At 48.5% G+C, this 20684-nt stretch overlaps 1 protein-coding gene across 2 annotated transcripts in view; it reads left to right on the forward strand.

The window, feature by feature from the left end:
* The window catches only part of ADORA2A (adenosine A2a receptor), a 30610-nt gene extending 10573 nt beyond the window's left edge, over window positions 1-20037 (forward strand). For both annotated transcript variants that reach the window (XM_027892071.1, XM_027892072.1), the window contains exons 2-3: window positions 8830-9704; window positions 16088-20037. In XM_027892071.1, the coding sequence (XP_027747872.1) occupies window positions 9355-9704; window positions 16088-17048 (1311 nt within the window). In that variant the 5' untranslated portion in view covers window positions 8830-9354 and the 3' untranslated portion in view covers window positions 17049-20037. The remainder of the gene's footprint in view (window positions 1-8829; window positions 9705-16087) is intronic.
* Window positions 20038-20684: the final 647 nt, after the last annotated feature.

Raw genomic sequence — 20684 nt, forward strand, 5'->3', positions numbered from 1 at the left:
GTTTCTTTACAGCTGGAGCTTTCTTATGATGTCTCGTTGTGCAGAAACTGTAAAACATCTGAAGCTTTTGTAGGACAGAAGGGCCACTTCCCAAGGGTGGTGGAGGTGTCTCTGCTGGCAAGTCCAGTCAAATGTTTTCTGAAGTGATTTATGAATGGGTACTGGTTCTCCAGTGTGGTGGTTTGATGTAGGAGACACCAGTGACGAGGAATGTCATCCCCCAGCAGTTGCAGCTGTTGGAGCAGGAAGCAGGGAGAGGTACCAGGCTGTCACTGTGGCGGATGTGCTCTTACCACAGCACAAGGACTTAGGAAATGAGGAAGGACTTGGAGTCCTCAGAGCACCAGCTAAACACTGAGGCTCTGGGATCACCAAACCACACCCACAAGCAGTGACACTGGAGAGTTCTTAATAAATAGGATCTTAATAAATATAATCAAAGACTTGGGGGAAAAAAAGAAGTCCCTTTGAGTACCTCTAGAAAGGCTCGTGTTGGTGTGGCTGGCTGTGATAGTGAAAGTGCAAGTCACCTCCCAAGAGTGACAGCAATGTGGTGCAAGCCACAGCAAGGAGAAGAGGGAGTGAGAAAGGAAGGGCATGTGGCCTCAAGGCATCCTCAGAGCATCAACTCCTCCTTATCCACTGAGAGTGGCAGAGTCCAGAAAATGTCTTACGTAGTTTTGAGACTGAGACAGAAACACCAACAGAATGATGAGGCGTGACACTGAGCAAATAAACGTGAGCAAGTCGAGATAAATACCTGAAAAAATAGAAACAAACTAAGGAGGCAGAAAATTTGTTATCGTGGCTTTTGCCTGCTTTTGGGATGAGCACACGCCCTGCCAGCATTGTCACTGTCTAAATCCTTTTTCACTGGCAGCTGGTTGACAAACATGTGAAGTGAGTTGTGTAAAAGGTGCTGGTGCCCAGCCTGGGGGTGCAGAAGGGGCCAGGGCACCCCCTGGGACATGAGAGGAAAGGGGGCTCTTTGCTGGCTGAAGATCAGCCTGTTCTACAAGGCCCAGGGAGCACAGGGCCGATCTCTGTGGCTGAGCCAGCAGGGAACAGCCCCGCAGAGCAATCAGCAGTCACTGGGCTGAGAGGTGCAGAGGGTGGGGGAGCGCTGGGGTGTTTGGGTGGGCTCTGCTCCGTGTCAGCGGGACGGGCTCTGTGGAGCTCGGGCTGAGCTGTGTCACTGCTTAAACTGATCAAAGGAGGCAGCAAGTCGGGGAGCAAGGATGAGATGAGCTGTGTTAGCAACCCAGTGGAGGCCTGACTGGTGCCCGTGGGTGGGTATGAGTCAAACTGCTTGGGTGGTAATGGGAGCTTCACGGTGGGTCCCCAGGAACAACCCCTGCTCAGACGGGTCAGTGGGTGAGCCCTGGGTGAGCTAATGCAGTGAGACAGCTTTGCTTTGGCTCAGAGGCAGGTAGAATTCACTCATTGTCTGTTCAAGCTGTACTGTGCCTTCATCAGGATAGGGAAGGACAGCTGGGGAATCGTTTTAAGCTGCACGGAGGGAGATGGAAAGAGTTACGTTCCTTCCCTTGCAGAAGGCAGGATGTTGGTTGGCCTGGTACAGCAGCTCTGCCTGCTCTGGGGAGAGTTTTTGTTCCCCCATCAGAGCTCATGCAAACACTACTGGCAGCCTGCAGAAGGACAGTGCTCCAGAGAGGAGCAGGGATCCCAGGGCCTGGTGGAGACAAACCTGTAATTAGAGAAGGCAAGTAGGGTTTGGGAACAACTGGATAGAAGTGCAGGAAAACGAACAGATGTACCCAGTTCTCAACTATCTTCCTGGAAACTTCACGCAGAAATGAGAGGCAAAGTCACATCTGGAGAGAAGTCCACTCAATTATTTTAAAACAGACCAGAATGGATGCATTAGCAATACAATAAATATTTTCAGAGTAAACTCTTCCCTTGCCTGTAATTCCTCAGTCACCTCTTCTTGATATTGTGTTTTCTCACTTCTCTTGTTTTGTCCTTGAAGGAAATGCTCCTTATGTATGAACACAGCTGGCTTTAGTAGGGCTATGGGGAGGCAAAGTTTGCTTTGAGTTCTTCCCTCACACAGGAAAGGAAAACTGACTCCTCAGAGACATTGTGGATGATATTGGCAGTAATAACTTGTTGCTGGCCATGGTACATGGTTTTAATTATGCCTTTTTTACTTGTCTTCCTTATGAAAGCTTATCTAAATGCTTGATTTTTTTCTTTTTACAAATGCCACCATAGACAAATCAACATCAGCAATCCTGAATAAAAATAGTTTGTTCAAAAATCCAACATGTTTTGGTGCCTTTTGGCAATATATCCTGTTGCCTGCTGCCCAGTGAGACTTTAGTGAGCACAGGGGAGTGTTTTCCCTTCTGTTTGTTGGTTTGATCTGGCTTATTTAACTGCTGGCCATTCAGCCTGACTTAGTTTTGCCCTCCCTGGCTTTTTGTGACCATTAGAATGGGAATAATTACTGTGAGGTTTTTTGTTGCTTTTAAACATTTATAACATCCACTTAGGAAAAAAAATGGTCAAATGCATTCTGTTCTAGTCTTCCGCTGCTGCAATAAAAATTAATCTGCTTCTAGCACTTGGAGGGCAGGAGGCAAAGCTGCAATAGTGGTTTTAGATTAGCCATCCCTATCAGCCAGCCCACCTATGTTATGGCCTTTGCTTGTTGTCCAGTGGGGTTTCACTTTTGGGGCATTTTTGTTTGGTTGGTTGTTTTTTTTATGGGGCATAAGCAGAAGGAGGAGAGAGACACAGGACAGGCCTGCAGGGTGTGATTTTATTACTGTTTTTGTTGCTGTCACGGGTGCAGCAGTGAGAGTGTCTCTGGTAATCCCCCAGTCAGTGAAGACTTTACCCCCAGATTCCCAATGAATGTTCCTGCTGGGAGTGGAGCCTCCTTTTCTAGCCTGGACTGCAGCAGGGATGGAAATGGAAAGCAGAATTGTTGCCTCTCTTCCCCATTTCTGAGCTGAGAGACGAAGATCAGGGACAGCCCAGATCTCTGAGGAGCCATTCCTTCTGCCTTTCACAAGAAAGTGGAGGGGAGGTTGCCAGTCTTGCAGAGCTGTTACTCTCCTGTAAGAGGAGATGGCACCAAGTTCAGCAGAGCTGAGGCCCTTGTTGTAGTCAGTTTTTCAGGAGAATTTGCAAAGCCAATCCAGAAAGCTTGTTACCCCACTGTAGGGTTCACACTGGAGGAAGACTTCACTTCCCAAGTGGAGACAAGCTCTGTGCTTCCCAAAATCCTTGGCCCTGCCCTTCTGCAGTCAGAGCATCAGCGGCTCAGGTGATATTTTACATGAAGTCTGGCACAGTCCTCTGGAAGGGTCAGACTGCCATGCAGAACCCCGGGATAGAACAGGGATTTCCACACATCCCTGTGTTCTGCACTTGGATGGGTGTCCTCACAGGCAGGCGTGGAAGGGCATTGGGCATCTGTAACTCCAGGGAAGGCTGAGGGAAAGTGCAAGTGCTCCAAGTACCTGAGAACCAAGACCATGGTGTGCTGATAATTTTGCCTGCTTTGTTTCACTTGTATCCTTTGTTAACAAAGAGCAGTCTAGAGGGAAATAGTCTATTATTAATATTTAATTTCCTCCTATTACTGTAAGCAGATGACCTAAAAGATCATTTAGCCAGCAGCCAATAATAAAGCAAATAGGGGGATCAGAAAATGTATGTCTTGGTTAGATGGGTGATGCCTCCTCCCTCCTCTTTCCTGCCCCACCCAGCCACAACTCCCCCGGAAGGGAGGCAGGGCTGTGAGGGTGCTCTCTGACAGCTCCAAGCACTCTGGTTGTGTGTGAGAGTCAGGGCCACAGAGAAACTGCTCTACCTGAAACGTTCATAAAAATACCAAACTTCAGAAAGGAAACCCTTGAGCACCACAGAGAAGTGCTCCTGCTGCCTTCCCCGTGGGTCTCCCCTAAAGGACACCTGTTTTCATTGTTTTACAGCCCCAGTTGTTTTGCAAATCTGTGTACTGCCTGTGAGCACGTGGGCTCATTTATTGTGGCTTGATCCTCTGGGGTGATGGGGAGAGACAAGGTTTCTTGGAGTCTTTGATTTAAAAGATAGGGAGATTCTCTTTGAGCTGAAAGGGTTTCAAAGGGAGGATAAAAAACTGACAAGCATCTCCCCCTCCAGGCTTTGGAAAGTAGGAAACAAATGATTTAGCAGCACCAATTTCTCTGCTTACAGCCATGTGTGAATTCAAGGATTTTCCCTGAGGGAATTAGGTCATCTGCATGTGGCTGGTACCTGGGAAGGGTCATGTTGTCAGAAGGAGATGCTAGATTGTGATCTGTGGAATGAGCCTTGATGAACACACCCCATGGCCCCCGTGAGCTGCCTCTTACCCCATCCTAGAGCAGACAAAGAAACCAACTCCCTCTGGAGCCCAGGGAAGCTGCAGCCTGTCACCTACGTGCCCACAGGCAGCCTTGGGTGCCCTGAGGGCTGCTGATGGTCTGGAGATTTTGCTAATATGAGAGTAGCTGTCAAACTGAAGTGTCACAGACATTGTCAGCCTGGCACGGGTGCAGAGGGTGAGTCTGCTCCGCACCAGTGTGACAGAGTGTGAGTGTCCAAAAGCAGGACAAACTCAGCCTAGAGGGGCCAAGAGCTTGTTTGAGGTGGGTGATTTGAACCGGGCAGTGGGGCTCAGCTTGATGATTTTGGCGCTCAGGAGAGAAAAGGGGCAACACCTTAGTCCAAAGCCAACTGGAGATGCCAAACAAAAGCTTGCTTAGGCTCTGGTGGTGAATTGCTTCATGGGGACGTGCTGCTCAGATGCTTTATTGAATTTTCAAGGAGCAGTTTTTCATGGGGGGGGTGAAATATGAGAGAGAACAGAGTGTTCCAAGTCACTAAAAATGAACAGAGCACCAGCTTTACAGGTTTGTGAATGACAAAAAACCGTTTATTTAATAATGGGGAAAAGGCCGGAACATAGCCCGGGGTATCAAGAAGGAATTAACAGAATAAGACACAGGCTGAGGAAGAAATACGAATTGTAGCTGTCCAGCCTGTTGGGTGATACAGGTTATTTTGCCTAAGTTTCAAGAAGCTTGCCATGCTGTTCCCTTAAGGGCCTGAGATGTTAAATATACACTTCCCCGGTGAGTAAAGCAGATTGTTAATTAATTTTGTCTTGTTAAACCTGGTTGCTGAGCCTTGGGGTCCTGCATGAGATAGACAATCCTACAATAAATTCTGTATTCCCTCTGGATATGTGTCGCCTTCTCTAGGTGGTCTGGATTTCATTTAGTCCCGGTACAGTGAATTTCTAGCTGTATAAGCAGAGAGGCTGGGCCTGTTGTTGTTTTAAAGCAGGTTGCAAATCCTTCTAGAACTGAGCTCTGTTCTCATGTCAGGTGAACGCTGCAGCCGCTGACACTGGGAGAGGGGAATGAGGTGGGGAGGGCGAGTTCAGGCTGAACGTGAAACCTCCCGTGCTGTGGCACGTTCTGGCAGCAGCAGCAGCAGGTGAGGCCCCTCGTGCTGGGGCTGTGTGGCCAGTAATTGGTTTCTCTAATGGCAGTGGCTACTCAGAAGCAGCGGAGCTGAGGCAGACACAAAATGTTGTTTTGTTGTGGCTGGGACACCTGCTCAGCCCTGCTCGTTTCTCTGCTGAGATGTGCTGGCTCTGCAGAACTCCGTGTTTTCCGGCCCATCTGAGAGCGAAGGGTGGAGGGACACGTTGTCCTCTTCTGGACATAACATTCCGATCGCTTCGGAATAAATGACCAGCGCTTGGGATGAAGAGTCAGGCCACTGCTTGTGGAGGGGGATGGGGAAGCAAGGGACTAAGCCAATTCAGAGACAGAAAATTCAAATTTAACATCAGACCATGAAACAAACAGTTGAAGCAGAGGGTTAAAAGCTCCATTGTGTCAGAAAAAGTGTGTGATGTGGTCATTAAACTTCAGATTCCAGCATCGAGCTTTTTCAGGGGGCATGCAGAGCTGCAGGCACTTCCAGCTGTCTTTGTGCTGAGCAGTCAGTATGTGTGAGACCTCCACAGTGTAGGTTTGTAACTTCCCTCCGTGTCCTGTTGGAAAATGAGTTTGAGATGAGCCATCGAAAGAGTCAGGTTAAACAAAATCCATCTGGGATTAATACGGATTCATAATCCTACTAAAGGAAGCTCTCAAATGGGGAAGAATATCCCAGTAATTTTGCTTGGATCCTCTTCACTGAGGTGTATGTGCTGTGAACACGAGGGGCAAGGGCAACATAGCAGGACTTCAGTTAAATCCCCTCAGCATCAGGATTAACGTGCCCAGTTCTCAGGCTGCCTCCTCTCAAACAGCAGCTCCTTCAGCTCTGACTCCATTTCAGAGGAGCTTGTGGGGGCAGCTGTAGTGGCTTCATTTTCCATAGCAGCAGTTTTGCCCCCCACATGTCACAGGAATTTGTTAATTTTTCTAAACTTGTCCTGACACTGGAGTTTAGTCGTGAGCTTGACCTGCATGGAAACGTGTGAGCGCCCTGGGAAGTGGAGAGGCTGGAGTGTTACCCTGTCCCCATCCCTGCTGCTGTGATGCTGAGGGACACGGGAGCTTTCCCCCAATTCAGGGCCTTCAGGCCCAGCCTCTGACTGAGGGACACACCCCCCTTCCTCTCAGGGCCATGTTTCGCCCACTGCTTCCCTTGTCTGGTTGGGTTTTTTTCTCACACCAGCTTTTTCCCCGTCTCTCTTCCCCCCTTTCTGCTCCCACACATGCATAAAGCATTGTTTATTTCTCATCCTGCCCTTTCTGGTTTTTTTTCTCCCTCCAGACTTTATTTCTATCTTACATTAATTCCAATCCCCTTCCCTGGAAGTTGGGCTGAGGGGAGAGGTTTCAATATCGCTGCTTTGAAACAAACCTGTTGGGATTTGTAATGGACAGCCAGATGCTTGCAGAGTGATGTAAGGGCATATCACTGACATCCCTGAAATTCAAGGAAGGAGAAGCAAATCTTCAGGAAGTCAGTGGAAAATGGGAGTTTTTGCTGTAGAAAGATGGACAATAGAGAGGCTTCTGTGGGTTTTTCTTCTTTAAGAAAGATTAAATGGATGATCTTTATCTTCCTCTTAACAGCTAAATCACACAATAATCTCTTCTGTTGATTTCTTCCACTGAAACCAAACAAAACACAGAAACAAGATTGCTGAAGGTGGAGAAAAGCGAGGGTTTTTGAAGCACGTCCAAACCACCAAGAATCATTCACTTTCCTTTCAAATGCAGCATTAGCAATAGAGCTTTAAATCAATGAAAGGTCTAAAATTAGATTATATTCCTGAGATCAGATGTGAATCACAAGTTAATCATATTTTCTTTTATTATCACTGTCTTTACCCTTTTATTTTATCCTGAGAAATTAGGTTTCTGACTTGAAAACAGAGTGAACTGTGAAGGCATCAAGCCCTGCCGGGTGAAACCACACCAGATCACCTGTGGATGGGTCCCAAAAATCTGGTGTTTTGGAGGCTCAGGTTGCATCCAAAACTGAGCTTGGGTGATTTATCAGTTAGTGCTGTGAATCTCTCTCTCCAAGCCGTCTGATGTTTCAAGTAGCTGTTTCTTAAGTTAATGAGAAAATATCACTGCTTAAGCTTGCTAAATAAGGTTTACAGCCCACTCTGCAAGTGACAGGCGAGGACAGCAAGCAATTATCTCTTGACTGTGGCACAAAGCTCAGGGAACTGTATTCTCCACTGCTGTATTTTTAGCTGGGACTGTGGTGAAATGCACCCATGTCTGAAGCAGAGAGGTACGAGGTGACCTGTGAGATCAGCGCCGGGGGGTGAGCATGCGGGCCGTGCGTGTCTGCTGGGGTGAAACGCTGCTGCAGTTTCCTTGCGGGCAGCACCAGCTTTAGCCCCAGGTTTGTGTGCATGACACTGCAGGAACTGGAATGTATGCCTCAGAGGTGGCATTGGCACGGTGCCTGTGCGTGTGTGTGTTTCTGGGAGAGGTGTATTTTGGTGGATGTGTTTCTGGCGGGCTGTGGGTGAAGAGCGATGGTGACCTGCACTGTTGTGTGGGTGCAACAAACGCTGTGGACAGTGCAGGTGTAATGAATGAGTGGTTTGCCTGTAGGATACAGATTCACATGAACAAAAATGCTGGTGTGGCAGGATGGGAGCCTGCAGAGCCCCTTGCAAAGAGTGTTCATGGTCAGTGGGAATGTCCTCAAAGATGTCACCGTCTGACAAACCTCCAGCTTTTCTCCCTGCCATGGATCACGTTCCAGTGTCTGTGCACGGGAAGGCAAGGCTGGGTCTGGCCACAAAGGGGTGACCACACGTGCCAGCAGCACAACCCCCCTCTAATGAGGGTTCCTGTCACTGCAGAGCAGCGTTTTGGTGCAGCTCAGTCTTGGGACAAAGCACGTGATGGCTCCAGTCTGGTGTTTGTGATCAGAGGGAGACAGGTGTGTGTGAAAGGGCTCCTCCACCTTTCCTCTGTGCTGCCTCAGCACTTGCCAAGGCATAATTAGTGGGGCTCTCGTGTTTCAGGGCAGGCTATTGAGCAGCTGCTGAAGTGCCAGCTCAGTTGGTAGCCTCAAAAACAAAACGTCCCTTGTTTCTCATCACCACTGTGAAATGCTGCCTTCCTGAACTTGGGCTTGGCCCTGCAGCTTTCAGGGTAGACAAAATGTGAGAATTTTGCCAATGATGTATTCTTCTAGGTCTGTTTAATATCCGTTATCAATTTACTGTGCCACTTTAATGAGATTTTGCTTTCTCCATCTCCTCCATAGAGCTGATTACTTAGTGTGTGTGGCTGGTGTTGATTTTTTTTTTTTTTTTTTTTTTTTTTAAAGGAAACTACAAGTGAAGAAGTTCAATGTTTGCTTCAGCTGAAGAGAATATTTCTCAAGTCCTAGTGGGAAAAGGTGAAAAAGAGAAGCAGAGGATGTTGCTAGTGAAGCCATGACCAGCAGTGTGATTGTCAACAGGAAGCAAAGCGTTGCAGTTGATGTGACGCTGCAGTACAGCACTCTCGTTGTGTTGCGTTCCCTGCTGGACTCTGTGGCCTGGGGAGCAGTGTCTGCCCACGAGAGAGACTCTCCTGTCCGTTTGCCTTCTGGAGTTTGAATTGTTCTGCCTCTGGTTAATCCACTTTGCTGGAGCTGGCAAGCCCTGGGCTCTCTCTCTTGACCCCTGGTACCGTGAAGCGGTGGGACAGCCATGGAGAGGGCAGGGTGGGTGTGAGCAGCCTGCAGGGCTGGCAGGGAGGGCTCCGCAGACCCCCGGCAGCTTCGCGGTGTCTCGGCTGCTCAGAGCTCTGCAGATATGAACGCTGAGCTGGCCCGGCCCCCTCTCACACCGGCCCCGCTGTCCTCACCATGCTAGTACATGGGCAGGACGACTTCCTCTCAGACATCGCTTACATCATCCTGGAGCTCATCATCGCCGTGCTGGCCATCCTGGGCAACATCCTGGTCTGCTGGGCCGTCTACCTGAACAGCAACTTGCAGAACGTCACCAACTACTTCGTGGTGTCCCTGGCTGCTGCTGACATTGCCGTGGGCGTGCTGGCGATCCCCTTCGCCATCACCATCAGCACTGGCTTCTGTGCCTTCTTCTATGGCTGCCTTTTCATCGCCTGCTTCGTCCTGGTCTTGACTCAGAGTTCCATCTTCAGCCTCCTTGCTATCGCCATCGACAGAATCATTGCCATCCGGATACCCCTCAGGTAAGAATGGGCTGGGCTGGGGGGTCAGGAGGTGGGAGTGATGAGGGCTGAACACCCCTAGGAGCGACAGACCTGGAGATGAATCAAGGAAGGAAAAGTTAAATGAGGATCAGAGCTTTTCCTCTTGTATCATGGAAAAAAACCCTTTTCTAGGTCTTAAAGGCTGCCTTCGCTGCTGGATTTTCTGGTCACTTCATTTTCCAGTTCTGCTCTGTCCTCGTATGATGCGTGTCCATGGCATTGCAGCGCTGCTGCCTGGGAGCTGCCATTCCATACCTAGACAGGATCCTGCATCAATAACCTGTGCCCTGAGCTGCAGAAGGATCACTGTGGGAAGGGGGAGCCAAAGCAATAGATGGTGTAGGGCAGAAAGGGGGTGAGGTCAGGGCTTGTCTCCTTCCCTGTGGGGAGAATGGGGAGCTCTGCCTGCAGCTGTAGCAGCAGGGCTGGGGGAGTGTGGATGGGGCTTCTCACAGGGGTCCTGTAAATGTGAAGGGAGAGGAAGCAGCAGGCCGTGAAGAAATGCGCCTTAGGAAGATCTGGAGCAGCTTAGGCACTGCCTCTGGATGCAAAGCATGTATCAGGTCAAGGCAGAGGCTTGTCCCAGCCCAGACCTGTAGGTAGTTATTCTATGGAGTTTAAAGGAAGAAAAGGATGTTACAATATCAGAGCATGAAAGCTGATTATGACTGGCTGGTGTTGGTGTGCAACCAGGGAGGCTGACCTGGGACAAGGGGAAGTTTGGCACACACACACAGGGGCTGCTCCTCAGCTCAGTTTTCTAGGAGCAGGTTGTTGTGGTGGGCTGTGTCTGGCCGTGGGTGTGAAGCAGCTTTGCATTTCTGTGACAATGATTTCGAGTCATTCACTGAGCTCAGGAGATGGAAAGGAAGCCCCTGGAGAGGCTGGTGCAGGAGAAGTGTAGGAGTCTCCTTCCTTCCTGTCTTGTCTTAGGAGGATGCAGCACGCTCCCAGGAATGGAGAGACTGCCTTCCTCTCCGAGTAACAAATGTGGCTGCAAAAATGGAACAAATCTCTGATTTTTCTGCTCTTGAGGTGGAGTTTTTTTGCACATCCTCACTCCTCTTGAGCTTAAATCACTTGCGTTATCTGTGCAATTTAGTTTTGTCTCTTCTGAACCCTTTGGTCACGCAGCACTTATGTCAATTAACACAAACCTCCCAATCAAAACCAGACTGGGAGCCCTGGAGCTGTGGAATTGCCTTTCCAGGTAGGCCAGTGCAGCAAAGTCTTTCCTGAAGCCTTTTCTCAGCAAGTTTGTGCTGCTGTTGTGTTACCTTTAATTGCTGGTCTCCAAACCCCATTAGTCACACCTGTTACAGCCTCTAGTTTTGATGTGGTTAAAAGGAATATCTATTGCATTCCACTGTGAAGGAAACTCTATCAATATTATTTACCTGTAAATTGGATTGTGTCCGCTTTCCTACAATTCTGCTATAGATATTCAGTGTATAAACCAAAATAATGGTAAATGGTACAAGGAAACACATAGAATAGCCCTCGGGAGCTGCCTCTGAAATGATTTTGGGAAGGGCTGATGTCTTGAATTCATCTCTCACGAGCTGACTCCGAAGACTTTTGCTGATGGTTTAAGCACTCTTATTGCTAGAGGGTGACTTACCAGGAAAAGGATTTTAAAAATCTGGATTTCTGCCCATTTTTTTGGGCTATCACTGTAACTATATTGTCTTGAAAATGTAATTTCCTGGAACAGCCAAGGTAAAGAGTCTTTTAGAAAAAACAGACTTCATCAGTGCTGGGCACGATACTGGTTTCACTATCTTGTTTTTGAAAAAACAGAGCACACCCTCTTCTGCCCAGGGAACAGAGGGGTTGATTGGATGCAGAAACCCACAGGTAAATCTGTGAGTTCCTCCTCCTCTGTGTCCTCTGCTGGTTTGTCCTTTCACAGTAGGAGTAATGAACTTGTCAATTCTGTTTCCCCTTCAAGAATTTATGGATGAATAAACATTAGATTTATAACCTCAGACATGCTGAGAAAGTGAAAGCTGATTTGTGAAGAGGGAAATGTGATATGATTGAGGCTGCTCACATCCTCTTTTTTTTTTTTTTTTTTTCCTTTTTCCTTTTTCTAATATCTGTTTGCCTCAAAAATGTGTCAAACAATTGGAAGGAAAATTCTGCCACTAAAGATCTGTTGTTTTCACCCCATTCTTTGATACCTGGTAAAGCCCCTTCTCCTTCTCAGAGGACATGAAAGATAAAACCAGGTATTCCCAATATTCATTAGATGAACGGTCTTCAGTAACTCAGACTTCCTTCACTCTTGTGAAACCAAAAAGGGCCAAACCTATATTTTCTTCTTCTGTTTCTTTTTAACTATTTCATGTCTGATTTGCCCTAATGAAGGTAATCAGATATGTGGATGTGTTCCCAAACAAATAAACTGCCAGTATTAAGGAGACAGCAAAGTGGGATTTCTGACGCTGCTTGGGTTTGTATCCCTCCGTACATAATTAGTTACCTTTGAAATGATTTTTCTGTGGAGAAAAGACCCTCTTTCAAAAGATTGTGATGAGGAAAGACATCTACAGGTGAAATTTAAAGATAGAGAAAAGCTGACTTGTGAACGTCATATGGGTTCTGCCTTTCAGGTGATTAAAACACGGTGTAGAATTTGGTAAACTTTCCAGAAGTTCTCAAGCACTTCGCTGAATTCTGCCAGGTTTTATACAAATGTAACGCTCTGCAAGTGGCAGCAAAGCCCTCCCCTGGCAGGGAGTCCGAGCCATTGTTCGCCCTGGGATAAAATCCCAACCTCGTCTCTCACGCAGCAGGCACCTGAAAACCTGCGCTGGCGGAGGTCGAACCCCCGGGGGCTCCAAATAAAACTGGCCGCGAGTCTGAGCCCGGGGTGCAGCCACGGGCCAAGAACAATCGCTGCTTTCCAGGCTCGGCGGTGCCAGCAAACGCTCCGCTGGCGCCGTGCCCAGCCCGTGCTCCCGTGCGGGCATCGGTGTCGAGATACTCCCGGGGGAAGGGCAGGGACCTCGGATGCACTGGAAGGACAGGGGGAAACTTTCCTTCCTGCAGCCGAACGGAAAAGTTTTCTCAGGTTACTGAGGTTTCTGCTTGCTCTGTGTGCTGGATTCAGGCGTGAAACACGCAGGTCATCCAGTGCCAGCTGCAGTAACGTGCTGCAGCACAGGCCTTTTCCTCTGCTGAAAGCTGCTTTTCCTACCGGGATGCGGAACGGGACCTTTGTGCTCGCTGAGAACAGCCTGTCTCAGCCTGAATTCTCTAGGGCTGCCTTCTGAAATGCTCATACATGAGCATCTGAACCGGTGAATCAGAGATTTAGTGTTTTATTGTCACTTTGAGCCATATGTGGACTTGTTTCTCTCCCTGTTCACCATAAACCTTTTATGGCAGGCATTTCCTACGTGTGCTCATGTTAAATAGATTATGGGCAGATTCAGCCTAATATGAGAGAAGAGTAATTTCCCTTCTCTTTTGAGCATGGGCACAGCTTTGAAAGCAGTGCCTGTTGTCTGTGGCTTCATGGGCTGCAGCAGAACTCGCTGTTACCAAGGTTTTAGTCTGGAAGCTCATCGTGTTGCGAGCAGAACAACTGCCCAGTGTTTGCCCAGCACTCCTGCTTCTGCTGTTTAGAGCAGAAGAAATAATGGTGGGCACCTGTGCCCAGCTGTGGGATCCCACCCCACCCTGTCTCCACAGCATGGATGAGCACTGGTATCAGCTGGTACCTGGCAATAGGGGAGGAGGGTTTGTGACTGAGAGTTTTGGGAAAGGGCTGTTTAGGTGGTGCATGAGAAGGTCTCAGTTTGGTTTCTTGCCCTGCCACAGATTTCCTGCATGATCTGGGATTGCCAGTGTCTCTCATTTCCAGATATTTGTAATAGGGACAGAATATCCTCCTTGGTCCTGTTCCTGAGGGCCTCAGCTCCCTGGGTTGTGGGATGCTGGGTGGGTGTGTTCAGTGAGCAGTGTTGTGTAGTGGTTTGTTAAACACCATTGAGCACTGCTGGAATTCACATCAAAGCCCTCAGCACTGAGCACAGGCTTTCTGGGGTGATGCTGTAAAGGTGTCTGAAACCTGCTCCATGCATGGCAGAGCCATCTGGCCAGGATGGCAGTGCTGTCCACCAAAGGAAAGTTTAGAAGATAGGCAGCAGGATGGTTGGATGCTGTGATGGTGAGTTAGGCCACCTATGATCCTACCTCAGCCAAGTCAGCCAGAGGTGTCTCTTGTGGATCCTAGAAATTAAGATCTCCTAAACCAGTGAACACTTCTCAGTGGGTACCTGGCCAACACTGGGCCACAGACTCTGTCACCAGATGCTGAGAGCTTTCTCTCTTAACCCTTGGAGATACTGAGCAAGGCACGATGGACATGCACTCCAGCACAACACACTGCAGCTGGAAACTGCTTGGGTTGAGTGCTGTTCTGAAGCCTTGTAAAGTTTCTTGCATGGGAATCCCCAGAGGGTAAGAGGGAGGGAGAAGTGAGGGGGGTGTTTGTCTGGAGCAGTAGTGATATATATTTTTAGTGGAAGGGAAGGGACATCTCTAGTCGTGGGATAACAGCTGCACAGTTTCAAAATTCCTCTGACAAGATGTAGCTAATTCCAGGGCTGCAGGGTTTTGAGGTTTTTTTTGTTTTGTTTTTTGTTTTTCCAAGCTTCAAGTGCCTTCAGCCACTCTCTTGCTTTCTGAGTGTACATTTCAAAGCACAGATGCTGTTTTGCTCTTTTAATGAGGCCTGAATGTGAGCAGCTCCCTGCCACCATCCATGCTGTGCCCTTAGCAGCCCCTCAGCACAGAACAGGATCCACTAATTGCTGGAAAAAAACCTTTTTCTCTCTCGGAATCAGCTGAGTTCCTCCCTCATTTCTGGAAGGAGGATTTTGGTGTATTTTGTATACTGGGAATTGTGTGGTTGGCTCCCTCACCCGCTCCCTCTTTTCTGATTTTGAAATGCAACTGAGGAAGGTCTCATGTGGAGCCAGTTTTTCCCAAGGCCCATCAGCAGGGATTTAAAGCACGTGCAGGATCTCTGCTCTGTGCTGTGCCCAGCAAAAGCAGCCCCTCTCCTTGCCTGTCTTGAACTTGTGTTGGGATAGGAGCGTGAACCTGTGGGAGCAACTATTTCATTGGGAGATGGAAAGATTTCTGTGGCTTGTTGTATTATTTCTTTTAATGTTTGTTTTCTGAGAGAATCCTGGGGGCAGAGGGAGCACTGGGTAAACACTGGGAGCCCAGCGCTACCGTTGTCCGATCGCAGACACACGGGGTCAAGTACAGTGTGGGACCCACGCTGGACAATGTGGGAATCTGGCCATCTACTTTCCATGCTGAGCATTACCAAGGGAAGGAAATTGCATTGAAATGTTAAACTGCTGCCCTAATTTACATTTTCAGAGGGAAGAACTGGTGGAGTCAGCTCAGGACTCGCAGTAACCTGTGAGGCCTTGGGAACTGGCTGATATTTCAAACAAACTGATGTCCCGCTGCACTGTCAGATTCTTACCACGCTGCTTTTTGTTCCTTTCAACAGATCTTGGAGGATTTACTGTTAGGAGCACTGGCTTCAGCCAGGCATATCAATATGTGCACTGCTGAGGTCCCTTTGGTGTGTGCAGTGCAGCCACAGCACACCTGTAGTCAGAGCTCTGTCCTCAGCTTAAATTCCCCCTTTCTGAGAAAGACCTGGGGTCAGCTTAGCTGGGCTGGGGAGGAAAACTGCTGTCTGAATTGTCTTGGTTATTTTGGGAAGGTTGGTGGTACTGGTCTTCCCAAAAGTGCCGTTGTGGAGCAGAGTGAGGTGCTGTGCAAGGCAATGCCAGCCCGGCTGCTGCAGCTGAGCCAGCAGGATTTCCCTGGAGCACACCAGAACCTGGACATGTGGCACTGTGCCTCTGAGTTCTTTTGTGCTGTTTGGTTCACAGATCTCCTGCAAGGCAGAGCTGGCAATTCCATGCTAGAAGGCTGTTCTTTTGCCAGAAAGAGGACATTTGCCTCAGCCTTCAGCAAGAGACCCACGGTGGTCTTCATCACCCAGGGTCAGAGCAGTGCTATTGATCATCCAGGATTCAAGATCTATGTACATGACTAAGTAGATTGATGGAGTGAAGGAGCACAGATAAAAGCTGCATCAGCTTCCCCACTTTTCTGTCAACTATTCACTGCCTAAAGGAAAGGGGAGGGAAATAGGCAGTGTCACCATGGAGTCCTTGCTGCACTGTGCTGTGTGGGTTCTGCACAGCAGGTGCCTTTCTCGCTGTCTTCTGGAACACTGGGTGACTGGGGGGGGGGGCTGTGTGGGTGCCAGGGGCTTGTGGAGTGACACTGATGTAACTCCCATTTGCTCTGCTTTACAGGTACAATGGCCTGGTGACTGGCTCTCGAGCCAAAGGGATCATTGCCATCTGCTGGGTGTTGTCCTTCATCATCGGCCTGACCCCCATGCTGGGGTGGCACAACCGCGCCCAGATCGAAGAGTTGGGTTCCAACAGGTCCTCTCCCATCAACTGCAGCAACAGCATGGTGGCCTGTCTCTTTGAGGCTGTGGTCACCATGGAGTACATGGTCTACTACAACTTCTTTGCCTGTGTGCTCTTGCCCCTCCTCCTCATGTTTGGCATCTACTTGAAGATCTTCATGGCAGCCCGGCGACAGCTCAAGCAGATGGAGAACAAGATGGTACACGGGGAACGTTCTCGCTCCACGTTGCAGAAGGAAGTCCACGCAGCCAAATCCTTAGCCATCATTGTTGGGCTGTTTGCAGTCTGCTGGCTCCCACTACATATTATTAACTGCTTTACCCTTTTTTGCCCAGATTGTGCCCACGCTCCCCTCTGGCTGATGTATCTGGCTATCATCCTGTCTCACGCTAACTCGGTTGTAAACCCCCTAATTTATGCCTACCGAATCAGGGAGTTCCGATACACCTTCCGAAAAATCATCAGCCAGCACATCCTGGGCCGCAAGGAGCCCTTCAAGGCAGGGACAGCCAGCTCCAGGACTTCCACCCATGGCGGGGACGCAGAGAACGCCAGCATACGGATCGGTGAGTATGCGTTAGAGGTGTACACCAACGGAGAGATCCACAGGGATCCTGAAAAGCAGGACTTGAACAAATGCAAAGCTGGCTTGGAATGGCACCAGAACGGAAATGCTCTGGACCTGGAGACAAATGGGCATCTCCCACATTCCTGCAAAAATGGGATTCTCTCTGATGCATGCCTGAACAGGGAGCTTCACAGTGAAGAGCTACTTGATGCCCAGATGTCTTACTCAGATCTGGAAAGAGCAGCCTTGGCTGCAGCTGACGTTTCCTGATGGGACTTTTGAAGTCTTCCTGGTAGAATAATTTTTTTTCCATTGGTGACCTCTGCCATGGCAGAAAGGGAGGTTGGGGGGCGGGGGGAGAGGTGTGTATTCAGATTGCTGTGGAGAGAGGGGTCCCTATCCAGGACTGCTGAGGATGATCCTAAATACTAGACTGGAGAAAAGCCAAGAGGCCGTTGGACTAAGGAAGGAGGGACACGTTACCCGTCAATGACCTGTCACCGAGAGCAGTGCCAAGGTCGAGGATGGCATTCCAAGTTCAGCACTGGGAGACCCTGCTGCTGCAGGGATATTTGGACTTTATGCTGTGCTGTGTGCCTGTGGTTGTGTGTCAGTTTTGCTGTCTTTACCAACAGAAACTGAAGCATGGCTGGAAGCATTCCCTGAATGCAAAGAGCAACAGGGAAGGGGCTTTTTAGTACTGTGGCCCTGCAACAAGCAGAAGGGGGGATAGCAACATCTGTTGGTGAGGAAGGATGCCAGGAGCTGCTTGCAGATTTTACCAGATGGGAATTCTGGATACCTTCAACCATGGCATTTTGTCATTCAGTTCATGTTTTTAAAGCTTATACTGCAACAGGTTGCTTGAATGGGGTTTTTTCCATGTCTTGATAAGCTTACTTTAAGTTATAAAAGATGGGCAAGAGCTCATATCCATTCCCTGGGAGCTCAGTGTTCCGGACACACAAGGCAAATGCAACCTCTTCGCTCCCCCACTTTGTCCAGCAAATCATGAAAGCAGAGTCTGTAATACAGATTCCCCTTGGCAAAAGGGCTGTCAGCAAGACTTGGTGCTGCAGTGCCAGAGCAGCAGGCCAGGTTGGGGGATGTGTCCCCAGGCTGGGGCTGTGAAGAGTTGTTGGGTGTCTGACCTGTCTATAGGCTGGTGGCACTGTCTGCTTTTCCCCTGTCTCTGTGCTTGTCCTCCTGAGCTCCTAGAATGCAAATTCTTTCCATGGCCCCAGATGTGTGTGAAGGGAGCTAATATTCCATATTTTGGTCATTGTCATCCTCACTCAAAAGGCTGTGGGATTTTTTTCTTCTTTCTTGGGATAGGGAGGAACCCACCCACATACCTCCTACTTTTTTTTGGAATTCCAGTGAGCTCTGTTTAAACCCCTTCTCTCCTGTGATTCAGTTTTTTCCTGATGTGCTTTACTGTGAAGCCTGATGTGTCCCTGTGGTACAAAGGGCAACAGAGTGACGTGTGTGGTTAGAAGATGCTCCTACTCCGGGAAGCTGAAAGGTGTCAGTAGTATTGGAACTCAGCTTAGAAACTGCAGTTCTCTGTAAAAGAGAGCAGGCAAATCTCTGCTGCAGCAAGTGTATGCACTGATGTGGTTTGTTTTAGAGGTGTTTCACAGTAGTTTGATAGTTTTCTGTGTCACAGGAAGCCTGGCAGCTCAAGGACAGCAGAAACCCACATCAGCTTGAATTCTACCTGAGAACTGCCTGGTTTTTGTTATTCGGACAAATAATCTGTGTCTAGTACCACCAGCCTTCTGGAGACACAGGCAATACTGGTACTACTGGAAAACTAAAAGTCTGGTAATTCCAGGGATCTTATTCCCTAGCTGAAAACATCAGAAATACCCCCCAAAAGTGGCTCCTCCTCGTGTCTGTCTTCTGACATTTCAGAATCCAAGCGAAACTGGATTTTCATACTTGAGGAAGAGCAGGTTATGTTTGTATGCTTTTATTCCATGTTTATTTTATGTATCATGGACAACTAAAATGAAAAACCAGTTTTATTTGAGGAGAACTTTCCTTTTGCCAGCCTCCCTGCATGAAGGTGGGGAGCAGTTTACGATGCTGAACGTGTCTGAGTGTGTAGCTGCTCTGGGCTAGCACAAAGCTTAGTGTGAGGTGGAGAAAAAGATGTGGCTGCCACCACAACCCTGAGCAGAAAGACAGACCAGTTTGTAAAACAAATAGACTTCATAGTTTAATTGAATTGCTGCTTTCTTGGCACAGCTCTTCCCCCGTGGTCTGACGTCAGAGGAGTGGTTTATCACTCCAGCACCATTTACGAGCACCGAGCCATTTCCCTGGCGCTGACGTCACAGGTAGCTCCTCGGCAGGGTGGCTCGGGATCTCGTTATTCTTGATCTTTCTTGACGGAATATTTCTGTAGGTTGTTTGTGTGGTGGCTGCTCTGACCTCCTGTAACTGTGGCAGAGGAACTCAGGAAAATGGGGAGCTGTTCTCCTCGGGCCTCAGTTGGGAGCAGAAGTGTTTCTAAGAATAACACAAGATTACATCCGGCATTCATGTCAATAACAATTAGGTCCACAAAGAAGCAGAGCAGGGAAGGAAGTGTGGGAAAATACCAGCATGGCTCATGCTGGAACACACACGAGTGCAGAAGTGTCTCCTATTGAGCTCTGTAAAGGAGTGGTTTGTACCACACTGGATCAGACTTTCAGCTGATGTGGGTTGGTTGCTTTCTATTGTTTCCTGAGCATCTTCACACTCGATTAGGGCAGCTTCTTGCTTGGCTGCCACAAGAATCAAGTTGATCTCTGTTGATGGACAAACTTAGGATTGTCACTTTGGAAAACGTTCCTGCCCGACTGGATCACCAAGAGAGTTTATTGAGTTTCCAGATGTCCTGAAATTAGTTTTTGTGGTGCTGCTTGAGCTGCCCCCCGAGTGTGTCCAGTCCCTCTCAATATTAGTGATGCAGACATGGAATGAAAAGGGTGTGTGAAGGGGCTGGGGGATGTGTGCAGGAGGAAGAGCAGGGGGGTACGGAGGCAGTGTGGTTTGTATAGAAGTCTGTAGCCACAGGAAGGAAGGGATGGCAATTCACCACATGCTGTGAGCCTTCTGGCAAACATATGGCTGGGATGGACCTTCAGAAGATGTTTCTGAAGCGGTTGTTGGGAAGAGCATGAGTATTTTGAACAGAATTTTGGAATTCTTACTTCTTGTTTCCTAGGGATTCTGATTTTAAGGCCTCCTGCTTTTAGGGTTTGGAATCTCTTTTTTTTTTTTAAGGAAATAGTAGTTCCCATCAGTGAAGTGTGGTCTTTGCTTCTAGCAGCTCCCCACTCTTGAGAGAAGTACCTGCCTTCCAAGCTGCATAGGACCATATGCCCACTTTTCTTGCAGCTGAAGAATGTTTAGCTGATGAAATGCAGCTGTCCTGGATAAACAAATGTGGTGCCAAGACAAAGAATGGGGTGACTGTCAGGAGAGGCTGCAGAAGACCTCCTTGGGAATCCAAGGTGCAATGGACCCAGAGAGTATAGCTGGGGTAAGAAGAGACTAATTTCAGTCAACTGGAACTTCTTACTAAAAAAAAGTCTGAAGACACATGGAGAAATATGGTGCCTCGTTTGGTGTGATGGCATTCCATGAATTTCACCATTCCCTGAAGACCCTTAGGCTCCAGGGTTTATTTACTTTATAGGGTTTTAGAGAAAGCAAAGTTTGATCAGTTGCCAGGAGTAATTTTATCAAGACTTCTCGGGGCCCTCTCCTCAATAGGGCACTGCTTTTTTGTATGTGCAAATAAATGCACTTACAGCTGTGTCCTGCAGGTTTCCCTTGGGATCAGTGATAGTTCAAAGCTCTGTGCAAGCTTGAACTGCAGCTCTTGAACTAAGAAGCAACTGGGCACGG

Source organism: Empidonax traillii, unplaced genomic scaffold (genome assembly GCF_003031625.1).
Source record: "Empidonax traillii isolate 1590-97213 ecotype Southwest subspecies unplaced genomic scaffold, ASM303162v1 scaffold338:size1951571, whole genome shotgun sequence".
In the NCBI taxonomy this organism is placed as follows: Eukaryota; Metazoa; Chordata; class Aves; order Passeriformes; family Tyrannidae; genus Empidonax; species Empidonax traillii.